Below are 19,477 nucleotides of genomic sequence, written 5' to 3' on the forward strand. Positions count from 1 at the left end.
AATCTGAACAGACCTTTAGAAAAAGAAGAGATTGAAAAGATAATAATAATAGAACTCCCAACAACAAAAAGTCCTGGCCAAGATGACTTCACTGTGCCCCTTTGACACAATTCTACCAAACATTCAAAGAGGTTGCACCAGCACTACTCAAACTATTTCAGAACATAGAAAAGGAAGGGGTATTTCCCAATTAATTCTGTAAAGCCGGCATAACCCTGATACAAAAACCAGGCAAAGACACCACAAAAAAAAAGAAAATTACAGGTACATATCTCTCATGAGTATAGATGCAAAAATTCTCAACAAAATTCTAGCCAGTAGAATTCAGCACTATATTAAAAAAATAATACACCATGACCAAGACAGATTCATAACAGGTGTGCAAGGATGATTCAGCATTAGAAAATCAAATTAAGCTACTTCAAAAGCAAAAGAACTACATGATAATAATATCTGAATCGAATGCAGAAAAGGAATTCGATAAAAACCAACACCCATTCCTAATAAAAACATTCAATATAATAGGAACAGAGGGGAAATTCCTCAACATAATAAAGGGCATCTATACAAAACCAACAGGCAACGTCAGTCTCAGTGGAGAGAGGCTGAAAAATTCCCCTTTAGAATGGAAACAAGACAAGGGTACCCTTTACCACCACTCCTAGTTAACATTCTGCTGGAAGTCCTAGCTAGAGCAAGGGCAAAAAAGAGAAACAAAAGGCATCTAAATTGTTGATGAAGAAGTAAAACTACCCGTATTTGCAAATGATGTGATACTACACATAGAGAACTCAAAAGACTCCACAAGAAAAGTACTGGAACCAATAGGAAAATTCAGCAGAGTAGCAGGACACAAGATAAACACGCAAAACTCAGTTGGATTCCTATACACCAATTAAGAGAACTATGAAAACGACATCAGGAAAACACAATTTATACTAGCCCCTTAAAAAATAAAATACTTAGGAATAAATCTTGCCAGGGGTATAAAAGCCCTATACAAAGAAAACTACAAAAAACTACTACAAGAAACCAAATGAGACCTACATAAATGGAAAATCATACCATGCTCATGGATAGGCAGACTCAATTTTGTGAAAACATCAATTCAACCCAAAGCCGTCTACAAATACAATGCAATCCCAATTCTAATACCAACAGCATTCTTTAACCAGATGGAAAAACTAATCATTAACTTAGTATGGAAAGGAAAAAGGCCCCAGATAAGTACAACATTATTGAAGAAGTGCAGTGTAGGAGTTGGCGCACTACCTGAACTCAGAACCTGCTATACAGCTACGGTAGTCAAAATAGCCTGGTACTGGTACAATGATAGAACATTGACCATGGAACAGAATTGAGAACCCAGATGTATATCCATCTATCTACTGTCACCTCATCTTCAAAGACACATCCAAATGCCTTGAGAGACAGAGCTACTGGGCTGAGGGCTGGGGACCATGGTCTCAGGGGATATCAAGCTTAATTTGCATACCAATGCACAAAAAAAACATTGTTCTACATCTGACTATGGTGAGTAGTAACTGGGGTCTTAAAAGCCTGTGAGTGGCCATCTAAGATACATCTACTGGTTCCATCCTGGCTGGAACAAAAGAGAATGAACAAGACCAAAAACACAATGGAAAAATTAGTACAAAGGACTAACGAACCACAGCCTCCACCAGCCTGAGCCCAGAATAACTAGATGGTGCCAGATTACCAACACTGACTGCTCTGGCAGGGATCACAATAGAGTGTCCAAAAACAGAGCCGAAGAAAAATGCAGAACAAAATTCAAATTCACAAACACACACACACAAAAAAAAAAAAGACCAGCCATGCTGGCCTGACAGAGACTGTAGACACCCAAAGAGTATCGCCCCCAGTCACCCTTTTAACTCAATACTGAAGTCACTTCCGAGGTTCACCCTTCAGCCAAAGATTAGACAGGCCTAGGGCCAACAATAACACATGTGAGGACATGCTTCATAGTTCAACCACGTATACAAGACTAAATGGGTACACTAGCCCAAAAGCAAAGACAGGAAGGCAGGAAGGGACAGGAAAACTGGAAGAATGGGGTGGAGAAGGGTAGAGTGTTGACACATTGCAGGGTCGGCAACCCATGTCACAAAATAATTTGTGTATTAACTGTTTCATGATCAACTAGTTTGCTCTGTAAACTTTCACCTAAAACACATTAAAAAAAAATCAATATAGTACAATGGAAAAAATATGTATGTGTTGGAATCCTAGCCCCTATACAACTAATCTAATATAATGTAACCACCTTTCATAATGCAATGTAATGTAATGTAATTTATCAATCAGTTGAGGTCATACCAGTGAAGGATGGGTCCTAAAACTAATCACTTCTGAGATTAGACACAGAGACAAAGGGAACACAGACACTATCTGACAACAGGGGTAGATGCACTCAGAAGCTCAGGAACACCAAGGATGGCTGGCAGCTAGTAGAAGCTGAAATAGACAAAGGACTGGCCTCTAGAGCCACATCCTGAATTTGGACTTCCAGAGTCCTAAACGGTGAGACAATAAATTTCTGTTCCTTAAAGCCACCCACTTGTGGAATTTGTTTTACAGCAGCACTGTGGAACTAAGAGACCACCACCCTCAGGGTGCAGGACAAGGCAGGCTCCTTTGGACAATCTTCAACTCTGTCAATCACTTACCACATTTTGTGGTCCAGGAACAGAAAAATTCCATTTTCCTCCTTCTACCCTCCCGGTCCCACAGTCCTATAGACTTATCTCCATAATCCCCCAACACATGTCGAAAGCTCCATTCATCCTGCCCTGGATCCCAGCACCTTTCCCGCTCCAGGACAAGTACCCATCTGGTCAGTGGGGCCTCCAGCCTCTCACAGTGCAATCTCTTCAGATTTCCTTGCTGGTTTCAGCTCAAGTGGGCTCTGTCTTGGGTGACAATGAGCCATCAGAAGTGTGGGGGGCAGCAGTGGCAGGGAGCCTGTGTCTCCCTATGGGAGGAGCTACCTACAGATCATGATATCAACGCTGGCTCTGCCTTTCGTTGCGCCCCACACAACTCGACTGGAGGGGCGGCCTGCATGAGTATCCATGGTCCCCTGGTCATATTACCCTGCTTGGATAGGGAGGTGGGATGGCTTTCATGTTATAAAGACCCTGGCTCACAGGGTTTGGCCATGGAAACTCCCTTCAGGACCAAATCCCATCCATCGCCCTACCCAGGGTTAAAGTGATGGTCTATACTGGGGAGTTAGACCATGCACGCCTTTCCAGCCATGCCCTACATGCCCCATAGGAGTCCTTGCAGGGCAATGCCTCCTTTCTAGGTCAAACTGAGATCCCCAAACATCCCTTTCCTGGCAGAACACCTGCAGGGTGTTCTGTATGGGTAGAAATAACTGCCGGACCACTGCAGGGTCCAGAGCTGGCACCAATAGAGTGGGCCTGAAGGAGGAGGGAGGGAGGGGCAGTTGCTGAAGCCTGGAGGCCACCTTGACAAAACAGAGCCAGTCCACTGAGGGAGAGAGCCCAGGTAAATCCTCTGCCTTGTTGTCACCCCTCCCTCTGACCTCCTGCCAGCTCCCCCTTGACCTGACACCCCTTCCAGCAGCCAGGGAGTGAAACCTTTTATAGAGACAGCTCCAGAGCCAACATGTGGATGTTGGCCAAGCCAGGCATTTCCTGGCACCACACCTGGAGAACAGAGTATCTGGCAGCTGGAACAGTCTAAGGGTTGCACCTGGAGACAGGTGCTGGGGATAGGGGTAGCCAGAGCTGACAGCATAGAAGAAATGGAGGCTGTCATCAGAGATGCCTTGATCTTTCTCACGGGCAGACTAGGGGTGTCAGACTACCCTGTGCAGACCACACTAGGCCTCCCCATGTTGGGACAGTCTATTCCAGCTATTGGAGAGGGACACTGGGAGAGGCTGTGGTAAGTTTCCATTGAGTCAGTCCTCAACTCATAGTGACTCCGTGCACAGCGCTGCCCAGTTCGTCCATGATAGGTTTCAGATCACAGATGTGATCCATAGGGCTTTCACTGGCTGGTTTTCAGAAATCCTTCTCCAGACCTTTATTCCAAGTCCATCTGAGTCTAGAAGCTCTGCTGAAATCTCTTCAGCACCATAGTAACATGCAAGCCTCTGCTGACAGATGGGTGGTGGCTGCACATGACGTACATTGGCTGGGAATCGAATCCAGGTCTCCCACATGCAAGGTGAGAATTCGGCCTCTGAACCTCCAATGCTGCATACTGGGAGAACATCCTTTAACTGATCTCCTTTGGCACTTCCAGAATGTTTTGTCACTGAGCGGGGACGTGGAATCAGACAGAAACCAATTTTCCCTGTTCCTTCTAAGTCCATCGGATGCTGGAACCCCACGTTACTGTCCACCTCTGGGCATAAGTTTTAGGGGCATGGGTTATCCTGGAAAATAACTAGCCCAAGGCCCTATCACTGAGGCTAGTGCAGACAGGAGGTACATATCCAGAGCTACCCCTCTAGCTAAGCTGGGAGGATGTGCGTCCACTCAGCCTGAAAGGCAGATGTTTACACTCACCATGACCAGGAACTGGCTTGTGGTGTTATGAGATTAAACATAGCACAGCACAGGGATTTTGTCAAAACAATACCAACCACTTTGCATGAGTTGCCAGAAGAGAAAGTAAGGTTTCGAAAGCTGGAAACGTATGTCCTGCATCCCTAGGGGTTAGGGTAGAAAATTGAGTTGGGGCTGGTGGCTCAAAAAAAGTATCTCAATTAAAGAGAAAACCAAATCAAGTGCCGTCGAGTCGATTCCAACTCATAACGACCCTACAGGACAGAGTAGAACTGCCCTGTAGAGTGTCCAAGGAGCACCTGGTAGATTTAAACTGCTGACCGTTGCGTTAGCAGCTATAGCACTTAACCACTACGCGACCAGGGTTTCCCCCAATTAAAGAGAAAAAATTAAAGAGAAGGGGTCCTTAATTGTTATCCTGATTTGTATCAGCACAAAATAAACCTCTGAAATATGTTTTGATTCTTAGCCAAAATCATGTAAACTCCCTGCATCGCTGGAACATGTTCCAGTTTCCTATGGCTCATTCGGACAGTGGCTCCCAGGAAGGGGTTACCCTTCTGCCCTCTCTCCTCCACCCCCATCCATCCACCTGCCTGATGGTCTGATGAGAGTCATTCAAAGGCAGGCCAGTGAGATTGAGAACGTGTTGGAGATTTAGGACGCTGCCCAGTGATTCTTATGGGCATTCCTTTTAGGATACAGAGGGTTAGAGCTTATGTCTTACAAGACACAAGGTTTGGTGATCATAGCTCATGATCATGGTTACAAACAGCCTAACTCTATTTTTGGACTTGGACTCAAGCAGGAGGCAAAAGTGAACCTGATGAGGGCCTAGAGCCCCTTGGGGCACAGTGTGGACAAACAGAAGTTGGTTGCAGTCTGTGGAAGAGCATCCAGAACAGCGGGGCTGGTCCAGGCAACCCTGTACCCCCTGCAAGCATGTCCCAGAACTAGAAGGTTCCTGGAGACTCATACCTTTAACCAGGGCCTCCAAATAGTGAGGCAACTCAGGTCATTAACTTTCCACTCACTGTGTTGTTCCAGCCATGATAAGGTTGCCTGCAGGGTTTTGTTGTCATAGCAGCTCATGTCAACACCATGCACAATGGTACAAAATGCTGCCCAGTCCATCCCCATGACTGGTTGCAGATCAGACCATTGGAATCCATAAGGTTTTCATTGGCTGCTTTTCAGATGTAGATCTCCAGGCCTTTCTTCCTAGTCTGTCTTAGTCTGGAAGCTTTGCTGAAACCTGTTCAGCATCATAGCAACATGAACACTTCCACTGACAGATGGATGATGGCTGCACATGAAGTGCACTAGGTGGGAATAGAACCTGGGTCTCCTACATGGACGGTGAGAACGCTACCACGGAATCACCAACGAGTATTGATGAAGGGACTCGCTTTCACCTTCTTGTCGTTATGGGACGTGTGCACACAGTCAGGCCAACACTCAACCCCATAGTGTGATCTGACCCATACCGCAAAATAAAGTGAAGCTGGACTCTTTCTTTGAGATTTTGAGTGAGTGGACCCCATCCCATTGCTCATCATTTTTACCATTATGGCAATTTTGAGCAGCCTCCTGGGAATCACCCACTTCGGTGGGGCAGGCAGTTGACCACTTGCTTCCTTGGGAATCCTGAGCCTCAGCGTTTCTGGACGGCAGTGCTTTTTCCCGATCTTTGCTCCCCTAGCTCATGGAACAAGGTTGTGCGCATTTGGTTCACCATGTTGCCTCTCTTCCTCTTTGAAATACCTGGAGGGTCTTCTGTTTTCTTGATTCAATTCTGTTTTACAAAGTAATGGGTAACAAAGTAATTCCAGGAGGCAGAACCCCAGAGATGGGAACTGAGATTGCTTATCTGATTAATTAATTATGACGTCTTTTGGAGGAAATGCTCATCAGTGGAAAGGAGACAGGGGCAGTCCCGGCAAACTGTGGCAAATCTGGCACATAAATGATCATCTACATTTGCCTGAAACATGGTGATTAACAACGAGCCTTTGGGGAGACAGATACTGTTGCAAGAGAATGTTACTTTAGGAATGAGGACTGCAAGGACTGTGGAGTGGCTGGCCTTTCATCACTGCATTGGAGCATACACAATGAGAAGGATGATCTCAGAACTCCAAGCTCTCAGCTAGAGGCAAGGTCAGAGAGCAAGGGGCCCCATCACTGCCCTAAAAACATTCATTTTCTCTCATAACCACAGGATGAATGTGATTGTAGGGGGGAACATATCTGAAAGTCAGACCCAACGTTTGCTACAACAGCTTGCCAAGTCTCAACACCAGATGAATTAATTCACAGCCTCACCAGGTGTCTCATGTGAAAGAATTTGTCTGGAAAGAATGTGACCTTGAGAACTAGAATGATGACAGTCCTACAGATTCTGATAAAGCCCAGTACCCTAAATGCCCAAACCACCGCTAGCAAAGGCAGCTTTTCCCCTCCTTGGTCCAAGGACAGTAGCCACCTGGTGCTTGTGAATCCTGTAATTACCTCCAGAGTTGCCGATTTTCCTGGAGACCAGCCCACACCGCTATAATTCAGGAGCAGTCCTAGGAGAGCCCAGGGATCCAAGACACTTTGGAACCAGAAGACTGTGGGCTCCACATCACATGCAAGATTTGCCAGCTGATCTTCCAGAAAACTGGGCCTAGTGGTGGGCATGGACTCTATGGGGTGCACACTCTCAGGTCTGAATTAAGAAGACGGATACATGCTGAGGGGCTTTGCCAAAGTTATCAACATGCATGAGCTCACCAGGGATGATACAGGCTCAGTGTGTTTCTCTAGTGTCTGCAAAAGTCCCTTGGACTGAATCCTGAGGCCAACGTCCCCCCGGCCAGGGCATTGCACTCATTCAGTGGCCAGAAAGATGGACTAAGGATGGTGCCAAAGAGGCAGAAGGGAAGCCAGCTGCAGAAGCCAGAGGCAGGGATTAAAATGACAAGGTTTTCCTCCAAAGGCCAGTTGTGCTGGTAGCTCAGAACGGCGTGGAGGACAATGGTGCTTAGGGCTGGACTGAGGATCTGAGCAACACCAAGGACCAGAATCATCTGGGGACATTGATCTGCCCACACTGCACCCAGGTAACAACAGAGGGAAGTGCCCATGGGGCTGGGGTGAGAGGCCCTGGATCCTCAGCCTGCTGGCGGGTTTAAGTCTGGGCACTTGATATGGGGGGGGGCCTGAAAGGGGCACAGTCACTGCCTGGCCAAAGCAGGCCTGGGGTTCCTGTGGGGGAGGGGGGAAGTAGCCAGCGCCTGATACCTGGTGCTTCTATCACCGCCCCCCCAGGTTCCTCTGGGTCCCAGGGCACCACGCCTCCCACACACGCCCAGGTGAGAGTCCCTAGAGTGTCTGGACTCCCCCCAAGGCAGAAATCACCCACACAAAAGGAGAACTTTAGGAAGAAAGCGGTACCAGCCAGGTTTCAATCCCGTTCTTAGTTGTTGCAGCCTGTGGAGGAGTTCACAACTCAGGGGCCAGGGCTGGGAGGGGCCAGCAGCCCCCTGAGCCAGGGCCAGCGCAGGACACTGGCTCGGTGAGTGGGGGGGGCAGGGAGCAGCTTGTCTGCAGAGGAGAGGGGGACAGAGCCAGGGAAAGGGTGGAGGGCATTGGTGGGAGCTGCCAGACCCGGGTAGGGAAACAGCCACAAGGAGTCTGGGATGAGCAGAGGTTGCAACAGGCCCTCAGGCTCAGAGAACAACTGGCTGCTCAGGCTGAATGGCTGGCAACGTGGGATTGGGGGCTGCCCATTGCAGGGACCAAGGAGCGGTGGCAGGGACACGGTCACACCAACAGAGCTGGATGCCAAAGTCAGGCAGAGGCGGGCTGCAGGGGACCCTGGGCCCTTGGAAACAGTGCCAGGATGTGTGGGTGGAGGCCTGGGAGTTGCACAGTGTCTGAGTTGGGCTTGGGGCACAGGGCACACGACAGAACCAGGACTCAGGAATGGGGTGGGCTCAGCACTGGGGAGGGACCTTCCAGTGGCCAGAGCGTTCAGTCCAGACTCATGGAGCCACCAGGAGCCCCAGGGGAGGGTTAGAGAAGGTGGCAGGGAGCTTCCTAGGCTATAGCCAGGGCCAGGGGCAGGAGGGGCCAGAGCGGGTGACCCTGTGCCCAAGGTCAGTGGGCTGGGGACTGGGCCCGGGCAGACATTGAGTGAGCAGCAGAGTGGGCTTCAGGAAGAAAGGGTCAGATCCAGGGACCTAGGGGCAAAAGGGAGATGTCAGGCCCTCAGGAGTAGATATAGGCCTAGGATTAGTGGATCCAGTCATGGCTGGGAGTCAGCACTGATCCTGCCAATGGGGAGTTCGGGGTCAAAGCTGGGGTTGAGGAGGTTGGGGTGAGGCCTGACAGGGGCCAGGAGCTCATCTGGGAGGGAACTAGGGAAATGGGGCTGGGGGTAGGTGGTGCGAAGAACTGGGGGCTACAATCTGAAAGCTGGGAAGTGTGGGTTGAGAGCTGGGGCTAGAGGCTGGTTGTTAGGGGCGAGGCGCTAGGGGCTCAGATTCGGTGAACAAGCTGTTAACTGGGTGCTAGGAGCTGAGAGCTAGGTGCTAAGGGCTGGAGGTTGGTGGGATAGTAGCAGAGAGCTGGGGGCTGAGAGCCGAGAGCTGGGAGCTGGGTAATGGGTGATAGGGGCTGGGGCTGGGTGTTAGAAGTGGAGAACTGACGGCTTGGGGCTAGGGGCTGGGAGCTGCAAGCCGGCAACTGGGGACAAGGAACTGGGTTCTGGGGGCTGGATGGTAGGGGGTTGGAGGTTGGAGCTGAATGCTGGGTATTAGGAGCTGGGAGCTGAGAGCTAGGGGCTGAAAGCTGGTGCTTGGTGCTAGGAGCTGGGGGTTGGGGATAGGGGCTGGAGATTGAGAGCTGGGAGCTGGGAGATACAAGCTGGGTGCTAGGTACTTAGAGTTGGCAGATGTGAGCTACAGGCTTAGAGATGAGCGCTAGGAACTAGGTGCTAGGAGTTGGTAGTTGAGAGCTGAGGGCTAGGGCCTGGGAGCTGGGAACTGGAAGCTGACAGCTAGGAGCTGAGTGCTAGGTGCTAGGGACTAGACACAGAAACTGGATCCTAGGGGCTTGGAGCTACATGATAGGACCGGTGTGTTAGGAGCTGGGTGGTGGTGACTGGAAGCCTGGGGCTAAGGGCTGGGTGCTGGGAGCTAGAAGCTGAGAGCTGGAAGCCAGGTGCTAGGGACTTGGGGCTAGGATCTGGAGCTAGGGACTGGGTGCTAGGACCTGGGATCTGGGGAATAGGGGTTAGGAACTGAGAGTTAGGAGCTGGGGCCTGAGAGCTGTGAGCTGGAGGATAGAGACAGGGTGCTAGGAGCTGGGAGCTGTGAGTTGAGGACGGGGAACTGGGTGCTGAGACCTGGAGACTGGGAGCTAGGGCTAGGGACTGGGAGCCTAGGTCTGAGAGCTGGGGGGCTGGTGGGTGAATGCTGGGAGCTCAGAGGTCAGTACTAGGGCTGGGAGCTGGGTGCCAGGAGCTGGGGGCTGGAGCTAAAAGCTGAATGTTAGGAGCTGGGAGCCTGGGGTGGAGAGCTGGGGGCTGGTAAGTGATACTGAGAGCTGACTGGTAGGTGCTGACACTGGGACCTTGTTGCTAGGAGCTGGGAGCTGGGGCCTAGAAGCTAGGGGTTGGGAGCTGGGGGGTGGAAGCTGGGTGTTAGGAGTTGGGGGCTAGGAGCTGAGAGCTAGGAGCTAAGGACTGGGAGCTGGGGGCTGGGGGCTAGGGGCTGGGAGCTGGGGGCTGGGAGCTAGAGCCTGGGACCTGGGTGCTAGGAGCTGGCTGCTAGGAGCTGGGGGCTAGGAACTGGGGGCTTGGAGCTGGTTGCCAGGAGCTAGGAGCTAGGGGCTGGGAGCGGGGTGCTAGGAGCTGGAGGCTGGGAGCTGAGGGCTAGGAGCTCAGGGCTGGGAGCTGGGGCCTAGGAGCTAGAGGTTGGGACCTGGGTGCTAGGAGCTGGCTGCTAGGAGCTAGGGTCTAGGAGCTGGGGCTGGGGCCTGGGTGCTAGGAGCTCAGGGCTAGGAGTGGTAGCCAGTAGTAGCTAGTAGCTGAGAGCTGAGAGCTGGGAGCTAGGAGTTGATTGCTAGGAGCTGCGGGCTAGAAGCTGGAGGATAGTTGCCAGGATCTCAGGGCAAGAAGCTAGTTGCTAGGAGCTGGGGCCTAGGAGCTGGGTTCTAGGAGCTTGGGGGTGGGAGATGAGTGCTAGGAGCTGGGGGCTAGGAACTGGGGTCTTATTCCTAGGAGCTGGGCTAGGAGTTGGGAGCTAGAAGCTGTGTGCTGGCAGCTTGGGGCACGGAGCTGAGGGCTAGGAACTGGGTGCTAAGAGCTCAGGGCTGGGAGCTGGGGGCTAGGAGCCAGGGGCTAGGAGCTGGGTGCTAGAAGCTGGGGGCTGGGAGCTGGGTGCCAGTAGCTGGTTGCTAGGAGCTGGGTCCTAGGAGCTGGGCGCTAGGAGCTAGAGGCTGGAGCTGAGTGCTAGGAGCTAGGTGTTAGGAGCTGGGAACTGAGATCTGAGGGCTAGGACCTCGGAGCTGGGGGCTGGGAGCTAAGAGCTGGGTGCTAGAAGCTGGTTGTTAGGAGCCGGGTGCTGGGAGATACAAGCTGAGAGCTGTGTGCTAGCAGCTGGGTGCTAGAAGCTGGGGCTGGGGGCTGGGGGCAGCAAGCGGAGAGCTAGGGGCTGGTGTGTGAATGCTGGGACCTGACAGATACATGCTAGGACTGGGAGCTGGGTGCTAGGAACGGGAGCTGGAAACTGAGAGCTGGGGGCTGGAGACTAGGAGCTGGGTGTTGGGTGCTAGGAACTGGTTGCTAAGAGCTCTGGGCTGGGTCATGGAAGCTGGGAGCTAAGAGCTGGGGATGGGAGATGGGGTCTACAGTTGGGAGATGGGAGCTGGGGGCTGGGAACTGAAAGCTGGAGGCTAGGAGCTGGGAGCTGAGGGCTGGGACCTGGAGGCTAGAAATTGAATGGCAGAAACTGGAAGGTAAAGAGTAGGAGCTGAGTCTTGTGAGTGAATAGTGGAAGCTGAAAGGTAGGTGATAGAGCTGGGAACCGAGTGCTAGGAGCTAGGGGTGGGTAACTGAGACCTGGGAGCTGAGGAATGGGAGCTGGAGGCTAGGAGCTATGGGCCAGGGTCAGGTAGCTGAGAAGTAGGGACTGGGGATAGGGGTCTGGAGGCTGGTTGCTAGGAGCTGGGACTTGAAGGCTGGAACCTAGGAGCTAGGTGGTGGGAGCTAGGGGCTGGGAGCTGAGGGTTGGGTTCTGGAACCTGGGGGCTGAATGCTGAGAGCTGGTAGTTGGGTGCCAGGAGCTAGGGGTTGGTAGCTGGGGGCTACATGCTGGGGACTTAAAGCTAGGGACTGAGTTCTAGGAGCTCTGGCTGGAAACTGAAAGCTAGGAGCTGTGATTTATGAGCTGGGTGCAGGGAGTTGGGGTCAAAGAGCTGAGGCTCAGAGTTGGGGGTAGGAGCTGGTTGCTCTGACAGGAGAGACTGAGGGCCGTGATACCTGAACGAACATCTTGGCTAAGGGTGGGTGTCCTGGAGGCCCAGAGAAGAAGCCCAGCACTGGGATGTGGATGAATAGAGAAGGGCTGCCTGGCAGGTCTGGGCTGAATGTGTTGGGGCTGGCAGGGGGGCAGAAGGCCTGAGGACACTGAGGGAGGTCTCGGGCTCAGGGTCTGTGTAGGTGGCTTCAGGGCTAGAGAGCAGGAGGCGTGGGAGTCCTGCAGGAGCTGGGGCAGGAATTCTGGTTGGTCAGTGCTGAGGGCCCTGTGAAGGGCGAAGTGCTTTGGGCTGGGAAAGCTGGGAGGGGCCAGGCCTGAGCTGACCGATGGGGAACAGGTGGGCAGAGGCAGGAGACTGGTCTGGCAGGAGATCCAGGGCTGGTGCAGGGAGGGGATCCTGGGCAGTGGAGGCCCCAGCACTGAGGGAGAAGCCAGAGGCTCTTCCAAAGGGCTCAGCTCTGTTTCAGGGGTGGTGGCATCATGGGGTGAGGTCACAAGGTGGCTGACCAGCAGAGGGGCCTGAGCAGCAGCTGCTGGAACCTGTGGGATGAGTGGGCAAGGGAGAGAAGACAGCCAGAGGGGCTCATAGTCAGAGGCACAGGCCTGGGAGGGGTGGACTTGAGCTTCTGAAGCCTGAGGGCTCAGGGACAGAGGGTGTACTTGACCTACCTGGGGCTCACAGTACTGGCACAAACACGGAAGAAGAGGATCCAAGGGCAGGTGCAGGGCTCCCACATGGGCTGAGGGTGGGCTGGGGTGCCCTGGTTTCCAGAGGGGCTAGGCTAGGAAGCAGGGCCTGACAGTAAGTGGGGCTTGGGCTGAACTGACAGACCTGGGAGCCAGGTGGGCAAAGGCAGGGACAGGCTGAGTTTGGGTTGTAGAGGGAGCAAGAGGTGTGCCTTGGAGCTAGCTCAGGCAGCATCATGCAAACAGGAGGAAGCATCTAGATGAGCAAGGAGCTAGACAGTGGCCAGGAAGGACAGGTAGGCCACAGTGTGGGGAGTGGGGGTGCTTGATTGGTGGAGTCACAGAGGGCCACAGGAGCGCAGGACCAGAGGAGCAGATTAGAAGGAGCCTTGGCTGGGGGCTTGGGCTGGGCTGGTGGAGGGGAGCAGGGCAGAGAAAGGCCTGCCCATGCTCCCAGGGAGTTGGTCCGGGACAGGGAGGGGCCAGGCCAGCAGTCACCAGCAGGAGACAAGGCCTGGGCAGGCTTCGTTACAGAGAGAGATCCTTTCGGGAGGGAGGGAGTGGACTCCAGGAGACCTGGAGACACAGAAGGCAGAGACAGGAGTGGCAAGAGGCTCTGGGTGGAACACCCCGGACTGGAGAGCTGGCAGAGTGCGGCAGAGGCTGCCACTCCAAAGTACAGGTCCAGACTGGGGCAAGACGAGCCAGAAATGGTCACTGGCTGAAAGACCATAGAGAAGCTAGCTGGAACAGGGGCCCACAGTCCGGCGTCAGGCAGAGGAGGTAGGAAACCTGGTGCCACTCACCTTAAGACTAATGAATAAGCAAATTAGGAGGAAGGGACTGGGAGACCCCAGGGCTGAGCTGGCTCTAGGTGGTCTTGGAAAGCTGGCCAGCTGACTGAGCCAAGCCTGTGGTACTGGCATAGTCAGCGAGGCCACAGGCAAGGCTCCTGGTCCTGGAAGTACATCAGATCAGAGATGTCCCAGGCTTGACACCTTCCCAGGGGCCTCCAGAGAGGGGGTGCTGAGGTGGGAGTGGGTGGGTATGGCCAGCTCTGTGACCCTGGTGTATGCCTCAGATGTGTTCCTCAGGTGTATACCCCTGGTGCCTGTGAGCACAGAGGATGCACCCAGCAGGCAGGCAACAAAGCTCAGCCTGGGCACATGGTCATGTGGGGCTCCCTTTCTTGCAGCCTCCACCACGGCTCCATCAGTCTTCCCCCTGGCCCCTGGCTGTGGGACCACACCCGACTCCCAGGTGGCCCTGGCCTGCCTGGTCGCCAACTACTTCCCAGAGCCAGTGACGGTGTCCTGGAACAACGGAGCCCCCTCTGGTGCACACACCTTCCCGGCCGTCCTGCAGTCGTCTGGCCTGTACTCCCTCAGTAGCTTGGTGACTGTGCCCAAATCCTGGGCCAGCAAGACCTACACCTGCAACGTCGCCCACTCAGCCAGTAACACCAAGGTGGACAAGAAGATCGGTGAGCCATGAGCGTGATTGCAGTGGGGGACCCACAGCCTGTGTTCACAGCAGACAGGTTCAGGGCCAGCCTGAGGCCCCTGACGCACCAAGAGATGCAGGGCAGCTGGTGGCCCCTGCCTGTCTCCTCCCACTAAAGGGCTCTGCCTGCCCTGCCCTGCTGTCCCACAAATTTAAGCAGGCAGTCTTCTGGGGTCACCAGCCAGGCCCAGGGGACACACAATCTGGGTGCCCATAATCCAGTCCCTGAGCTCAGAGTTGGATGGTGAGTCTCAGAGCCACCAACTGCTGCATGGAAGAGCCTAACTTGACCTCATCCCAGTCTGGGGGCAAAATGTTCCCTCTGCCAGCTGGGATGACCACTCTCCTTTCCACTAAGATAACCCTCCCCGTCTGTCTGCTCTTTCTGCAGTGCCAAGACCCTGCAAGACACAGTGCTTCCAATGTCCAGGTAAAGTGAGCCCCACCCTTGCTAAGAGGAAGCAGCCCGAATGGGAGGACATACCCAATCCATGCCCCACCCCTATGGCTCTGTCACTGACACTCAGGTCTTCCCACCAACTTTTCCAGGCCCGGCCGCACCCTCCGTCTTCATCTTCCCCCCCAAGCCCAAGGACGTCCTCAAGATCTCCCTAACCCCCGAGGTGACATGCCTGGTGGTAGATATTAGCCAGGAAGACGAGAAAGTCCAGTTCACCTGGTACGTGGATGGCATAAAGGTGAACACAGCCAAGACCAGCCAGCCAGAGAGGCAATCCAACACCACGTACCATGTGGTCAGTGCACTCCCCATCTCACACCAAGACTGGCTCAAGGGCAAAGAGTTCAAGTGTGAGGTCACCAGTAGTGCCTTCCCATCACCTGCTGTGAAGGTCATTTCCAAGGCCAAAGGTGAGGCAGCAGGTGGGTGGGGGGGGCAACCCCTTCATCTGCACTGGGAATAACTCTCTCCAACTTCGTCCCCACAGGGCAGCCCCATGAGCCACAGGTGTATGCCCTGCCCCCACACCAAGATGAGCTGACCAAGGACAAGGTCAGCCTCACATGCCTGGTGAAGGGATTCTACCCATCTGACATTGATGTTACGTGGCAGCCAGAGTCTGAGAAGAGCTATGCGAACACTGAAGCCCAGCTCGAGGCTGATGGGACCTTCTTCCTGTATAGCAAGCTCACAGTGCCCAAGGATAGCTGGCAGCAAGGAAAGACCTACTCCTGCGTGGTTCTGCACGAAGCGCTGCACAACCACCACATCCAGAAGACCGTCTCCGCGTCTCCTGGTAAATGAGCGCCGGCCAGCACGTCCAGCAGTTGCCTCCCCCCACCACTTGCCAGGGCCCCTGAGCATACCTGGAACCTCACCTGTAAATACTCCCAGGTGATTCACCCTGAAAATAAAGCACCCAGCTCTTCCCTGGGGTACTGCAAGACTGGCATGGTTCTTTCCAAGGCCCACATGAACCTGAGCTCTGCCAGGCTGTGGGGTCAGGCGGAGCCTAAGACCTCCATTGTCACCGTTGGGGGAAATCGTAGGGGTCTGTGCAGGCCACTCTGGGGAAACTGGCCATGGGCAGCCTGCTACAGGGACAGGTCCTTCACCAATAGTGTCTCTCTTCTGGGTCCGCCCACCACCCAGCAGCTACTCTGGGCTGGAGTGAGGGAGCGAAGAGGTAGACACACCTAGGGAGGCTATGTGGTAGAGAGTATCTGATTTGTCCCCAGGCGTCCCTGTCCACAGGGCCTTGCAGGAGCTCCCCATGGTGGTTCTGTGTTCACCTGGTAGTCCCTGGATATGGGGACAGGCCCTCTTTTTTCCACTGGGGCTCCAAGAACAGACCACTCCACAGAACACACTCAGGATCCAGGCAGCCTGCCCAGGAAAGGGAGGGCACCGAACGGACACCTGGATGGACACAGAACTTGGACCCATGAAAAACAAGCCTCTCCTGCTAAACAACACTCCACCACCCACAGGTCACTTTCACACACACCGCACGCATGCACGCACAAGTACATGGACCACAGTGCACGCACGCACACATGTAAACACGTGAGCTTATGGGCACACATACACTGTCACATAAAATCACACATACACTTACAAACACATGGCACACAGGCAGCCACTCGTATTCACACACATGCATATACACCCATGTACATACACATGCACACGTACACACAAGTAAACACACACAAAAACACAGGCACACATGCACTTACATGCACACACATGCACCCGCACACACCTGTATACATGGGCATGCATGTACACACAAACACGTGGACACACTCACACACACACTTGCAAGGACTCCCCTTATACACTGGGACTTCACACAGGGCAAACTGCACAATGCCTGCGAGCACAAGCCCAGGTCACATGAACACACACACCAGCCTCATCCTACACCCTCCAAAGCTTCATGAGTACCCCGTGGGCTGCTCCCAGCTCACCTGTACCTGACCAACTCAGACAGGTCCCTCCCTACTGCAAGCACCCACATGCTTCGCCCCAGACCCACCCTCCAGAGCTGCTCAAAGGGGCAAGACTCCTGCTCTCCTCACATCACCACAAGCTCAATCCTGTGACAACAAAACTGCCACTGGCCTCCTGCACACTCACACTCCTGCCCCTCACACATGGGGTCAAATCCCTTCACTGTCCCTAACATCACTTCTTAGCACTGTGCTTCCCTGGGTAGGGTGGGCTGCCCTCTAGACCTTTACACCAGGGGAGATGAAATGGAAGGCCCAGGGCCCAGGCAGACTGCAGGGAGGCTTCGGATGGCCATGTCCCAAGATGACCCCTTATGCTACCCTGACCAGCCTAGTGCTGGTGGGTGAGCAAAAGCGAGTGGTTCTCACAGCTGGCTGGGCCATAAGTGGGGACCAGGGTTCCCAGCCATGCTGGGGTCCAAGCAGTAGGAGAGGGATAGGACTAAGGACAGTGCCCAAGGCTGGGGAAGGGTCCCCAGCACTGTCCTGAGAAACCATAAAAGAGGGATGGCCAGGGATAGCTAAGCATGGGGACCTGCTGGCTCAGCTCTTCCTGAGAAGGGACAAGCAGGGAAGACAGGGTGAGGGGACTGGAGGGCCACCCTCAACATAGATAGGGCCCTTCACCTCATACAATCCTCTCCGGCATGTCTGCGCCAGCCCCCACAGAAGGGACACCCTCACTGATCCCTCGTCCCCTTCCCAGAGCTGCACCTGGATGAGAGCTGTGTGGAGGCTCAGGATGGGGAGCTGGATGGGCTGTGGACCACCATCTCCATCTTCATCATGCTCTTCCTGCTCAGCGTGTGCTACAGTGCCACCATCACTCTCTTCAAGGTCTGATCCCCACAGCCTCTACCCCATGCCAGCCCCCAACCCCCAGCCCCCAGCCCATCACCCCCCACTACAGGCCACTCTGCCAGTAGGGTCCCCATGCATGGAGCAGCTGGACCCCAGGGGGGTAGGCAGAGGGAGAGAGGGGACCTCAGGGCTCCGGGCCTGGGGCTGTAGGGGCCTGGGCTGGCCTGCTCACTGTTGCCACGCTGTCACCCGCAGGTGAAGTGGATCTTCTCCTCGGTGGTAGAGATGAAGCGGACCATCGTCCCCGACTACAAGAATATGATTGGGCAGGCTGCCTAGGGGATACTGAGAGAGGAAAACGTATAAGCCGAACCCACCACAGGCTTCGGGTGGCTCCACCCTCCACCCAAGCCCCAAAGTACCCTCTAACCCCACCATTCCGGACACCTCACCGTCCTCTGACCATGCTGTCTCATCTCCCTTCTGTCAGAGAACCTGGTGGACAGCAGGTTCTCCCACAGACCTCAGCAGCCTGGATGCCCTTCTACCCCATACCTAAATAGCATTTACAGCAGCACCAGGAGCGTCAGTGGGGTCATCACACTGGGAGACCCTCAGAGTTAGCTGTGCATGTCCATTCTGGAGAAGGGGATGGGCCAATATTCCCCATGTCCATTTGGAGCAGGGACCTGAGTACAAGCCCCGCCCCGGGCCTGGCTCAGAGAGACACCAAATCTCAAAGATCCTTGGTGGGGACATCATGCGCCAAGACAGGGGAGCCATTGACCATCAACCCCAGCAGGGATGCTCCCTGGGAAGTGCTGCAACCTTCACTGAATAGCCCTTCCTCCAGACCTCACCTGGCCAGTTCCTCCCTGGGAGACCGCAGGGATTCCCCCACCACTTCTATGGCCCCTGGGCTGAGGAATAAGCTCCTTTTCATTTTGAGCTGGAAAGTTGGTTTCTGGCTGTTGGAAAGGGGCTTTACATCTAATCCTGGCCTCCTACAAAGTGCTCTTAGATGTGGGGTTCAACCCAAGGGACAGAACCTCTGCCTGCATGGGGACCAAGCGAGGGGCTTGGCCCAGGATACCCACCATCTCCCATCCACCAACACAGTTCCAGCTAAAGGCCCAGCCTCGCCACCATGCAAGAGACCACCTGAGAAGGCCTGAGCCATACCCATGGACACTGCAGGGTCTGGAGGGTGCAAGAAACAAGGTCCCTGGGTGAGGGTGGACATCTGTGCCAATCAGGAAGGGCATCAGGTCTGAGGGGCCAGTGGCCAGACAGCCTCCTGGTAAGAAGCCTGGTGACCTATGCCCCAAGGTCAGGGTGTGCCATGGGAGGACGCCTCCTTGGGACCCTGGACAGAAGTGACCAAAGACAAAGAGAATTGAGGAAAGGAGAATGACCAGATGCTGGGAGTGGGCATCTGGCCAACAAGAATTTGATGGGGAACCGGGCCAGCCTGGCTGCAGGCACTGCACAGAGGTCCTGAGGCCAAGAATTTCGAACCCTGTGGGCTCCCTGTCTCCCATCTTCCCTTCCAGCAAATACTCAACACAGTCACAACACAAAGCAGCCAAAGTGCTGAGCCCACATCTTAAGGTGGGAAGAAGAATGACGCAAATGAAAGCAAATCACACCAAAGAAATGCCACAGCCATCAGCTCTGTAGCTTCTTACCTCTTTTTAATTTTCTGAATCTCCTTGATTTTCAGTCATGTAAATGTGTTGTTCTTGTTTTTTAATTACAATAAAATGGACTTAAACGGTATGATTTATCATGGTAGTAGCCTTTCTATGGTGACACCCTTTGAACCCTTCAAGTGCCAGCCCCAGCACTGAGATGAGCCAAGCCATGAGTCCCAGAGCACCCTGTATGCACTCAGCTCCCACCACTGGCCAGGGT

At 53.9% G+C, this 19,477-nt stretch overlaps 2 gene segments (V, D, J or C); both read left to right on the top strand.

The window, feature by feature from the left end:
• Positions 1 to 19,353, top strand: part of LOC104846692 (immunoglobulin heavy constant gamma 1-like) — a 398,675-nt gene extending 379,322 nt beyond the window's left edge. Inside the window, 6 exon segments of the C gene segment in view lie at positions 13,980 to 14,267; positions 14,679 to 14,717; positions 14,837 to 15,157; positions 15,235 to 15,543; positions 17,469 to 17,599; positions 17,819 to 19,353. Of these exon segments, the coding sequence occupies positions 13,980 to 14,267; positions 14,679 to 14,717; positions 14,837 to 15,157; positions 15,235 to 15,543; positions 17,469 to 17,599; positions 17,819 to 17,902 (1,172 nt within the window).
• LOC135228350 (immunoglobulin heavy constant gamma 1-like) overlaps positions 1 to 19,477 on the top strand; it is a 441,642-nt gene that overhangs the window by 378,307 nt on the left and 43,858 nt on the right.

Source organism: Loxodonta africana, chromosome 21 (genome assembly GCF_030014295.1).
Source record: "Loxodonta africana isolate mLoxAfr1 chromosome 21, mLoxAfr1.hap2, whole genome shotgun sequence".
In the NCBI taxonomy this organism is placed as follows: domain Eukaryota; kingdom Metazoa; phylum Chordata; class Mammalia; order Proboscidea; family Elephantidae; genus Loxodonta; species Loxodonta africana.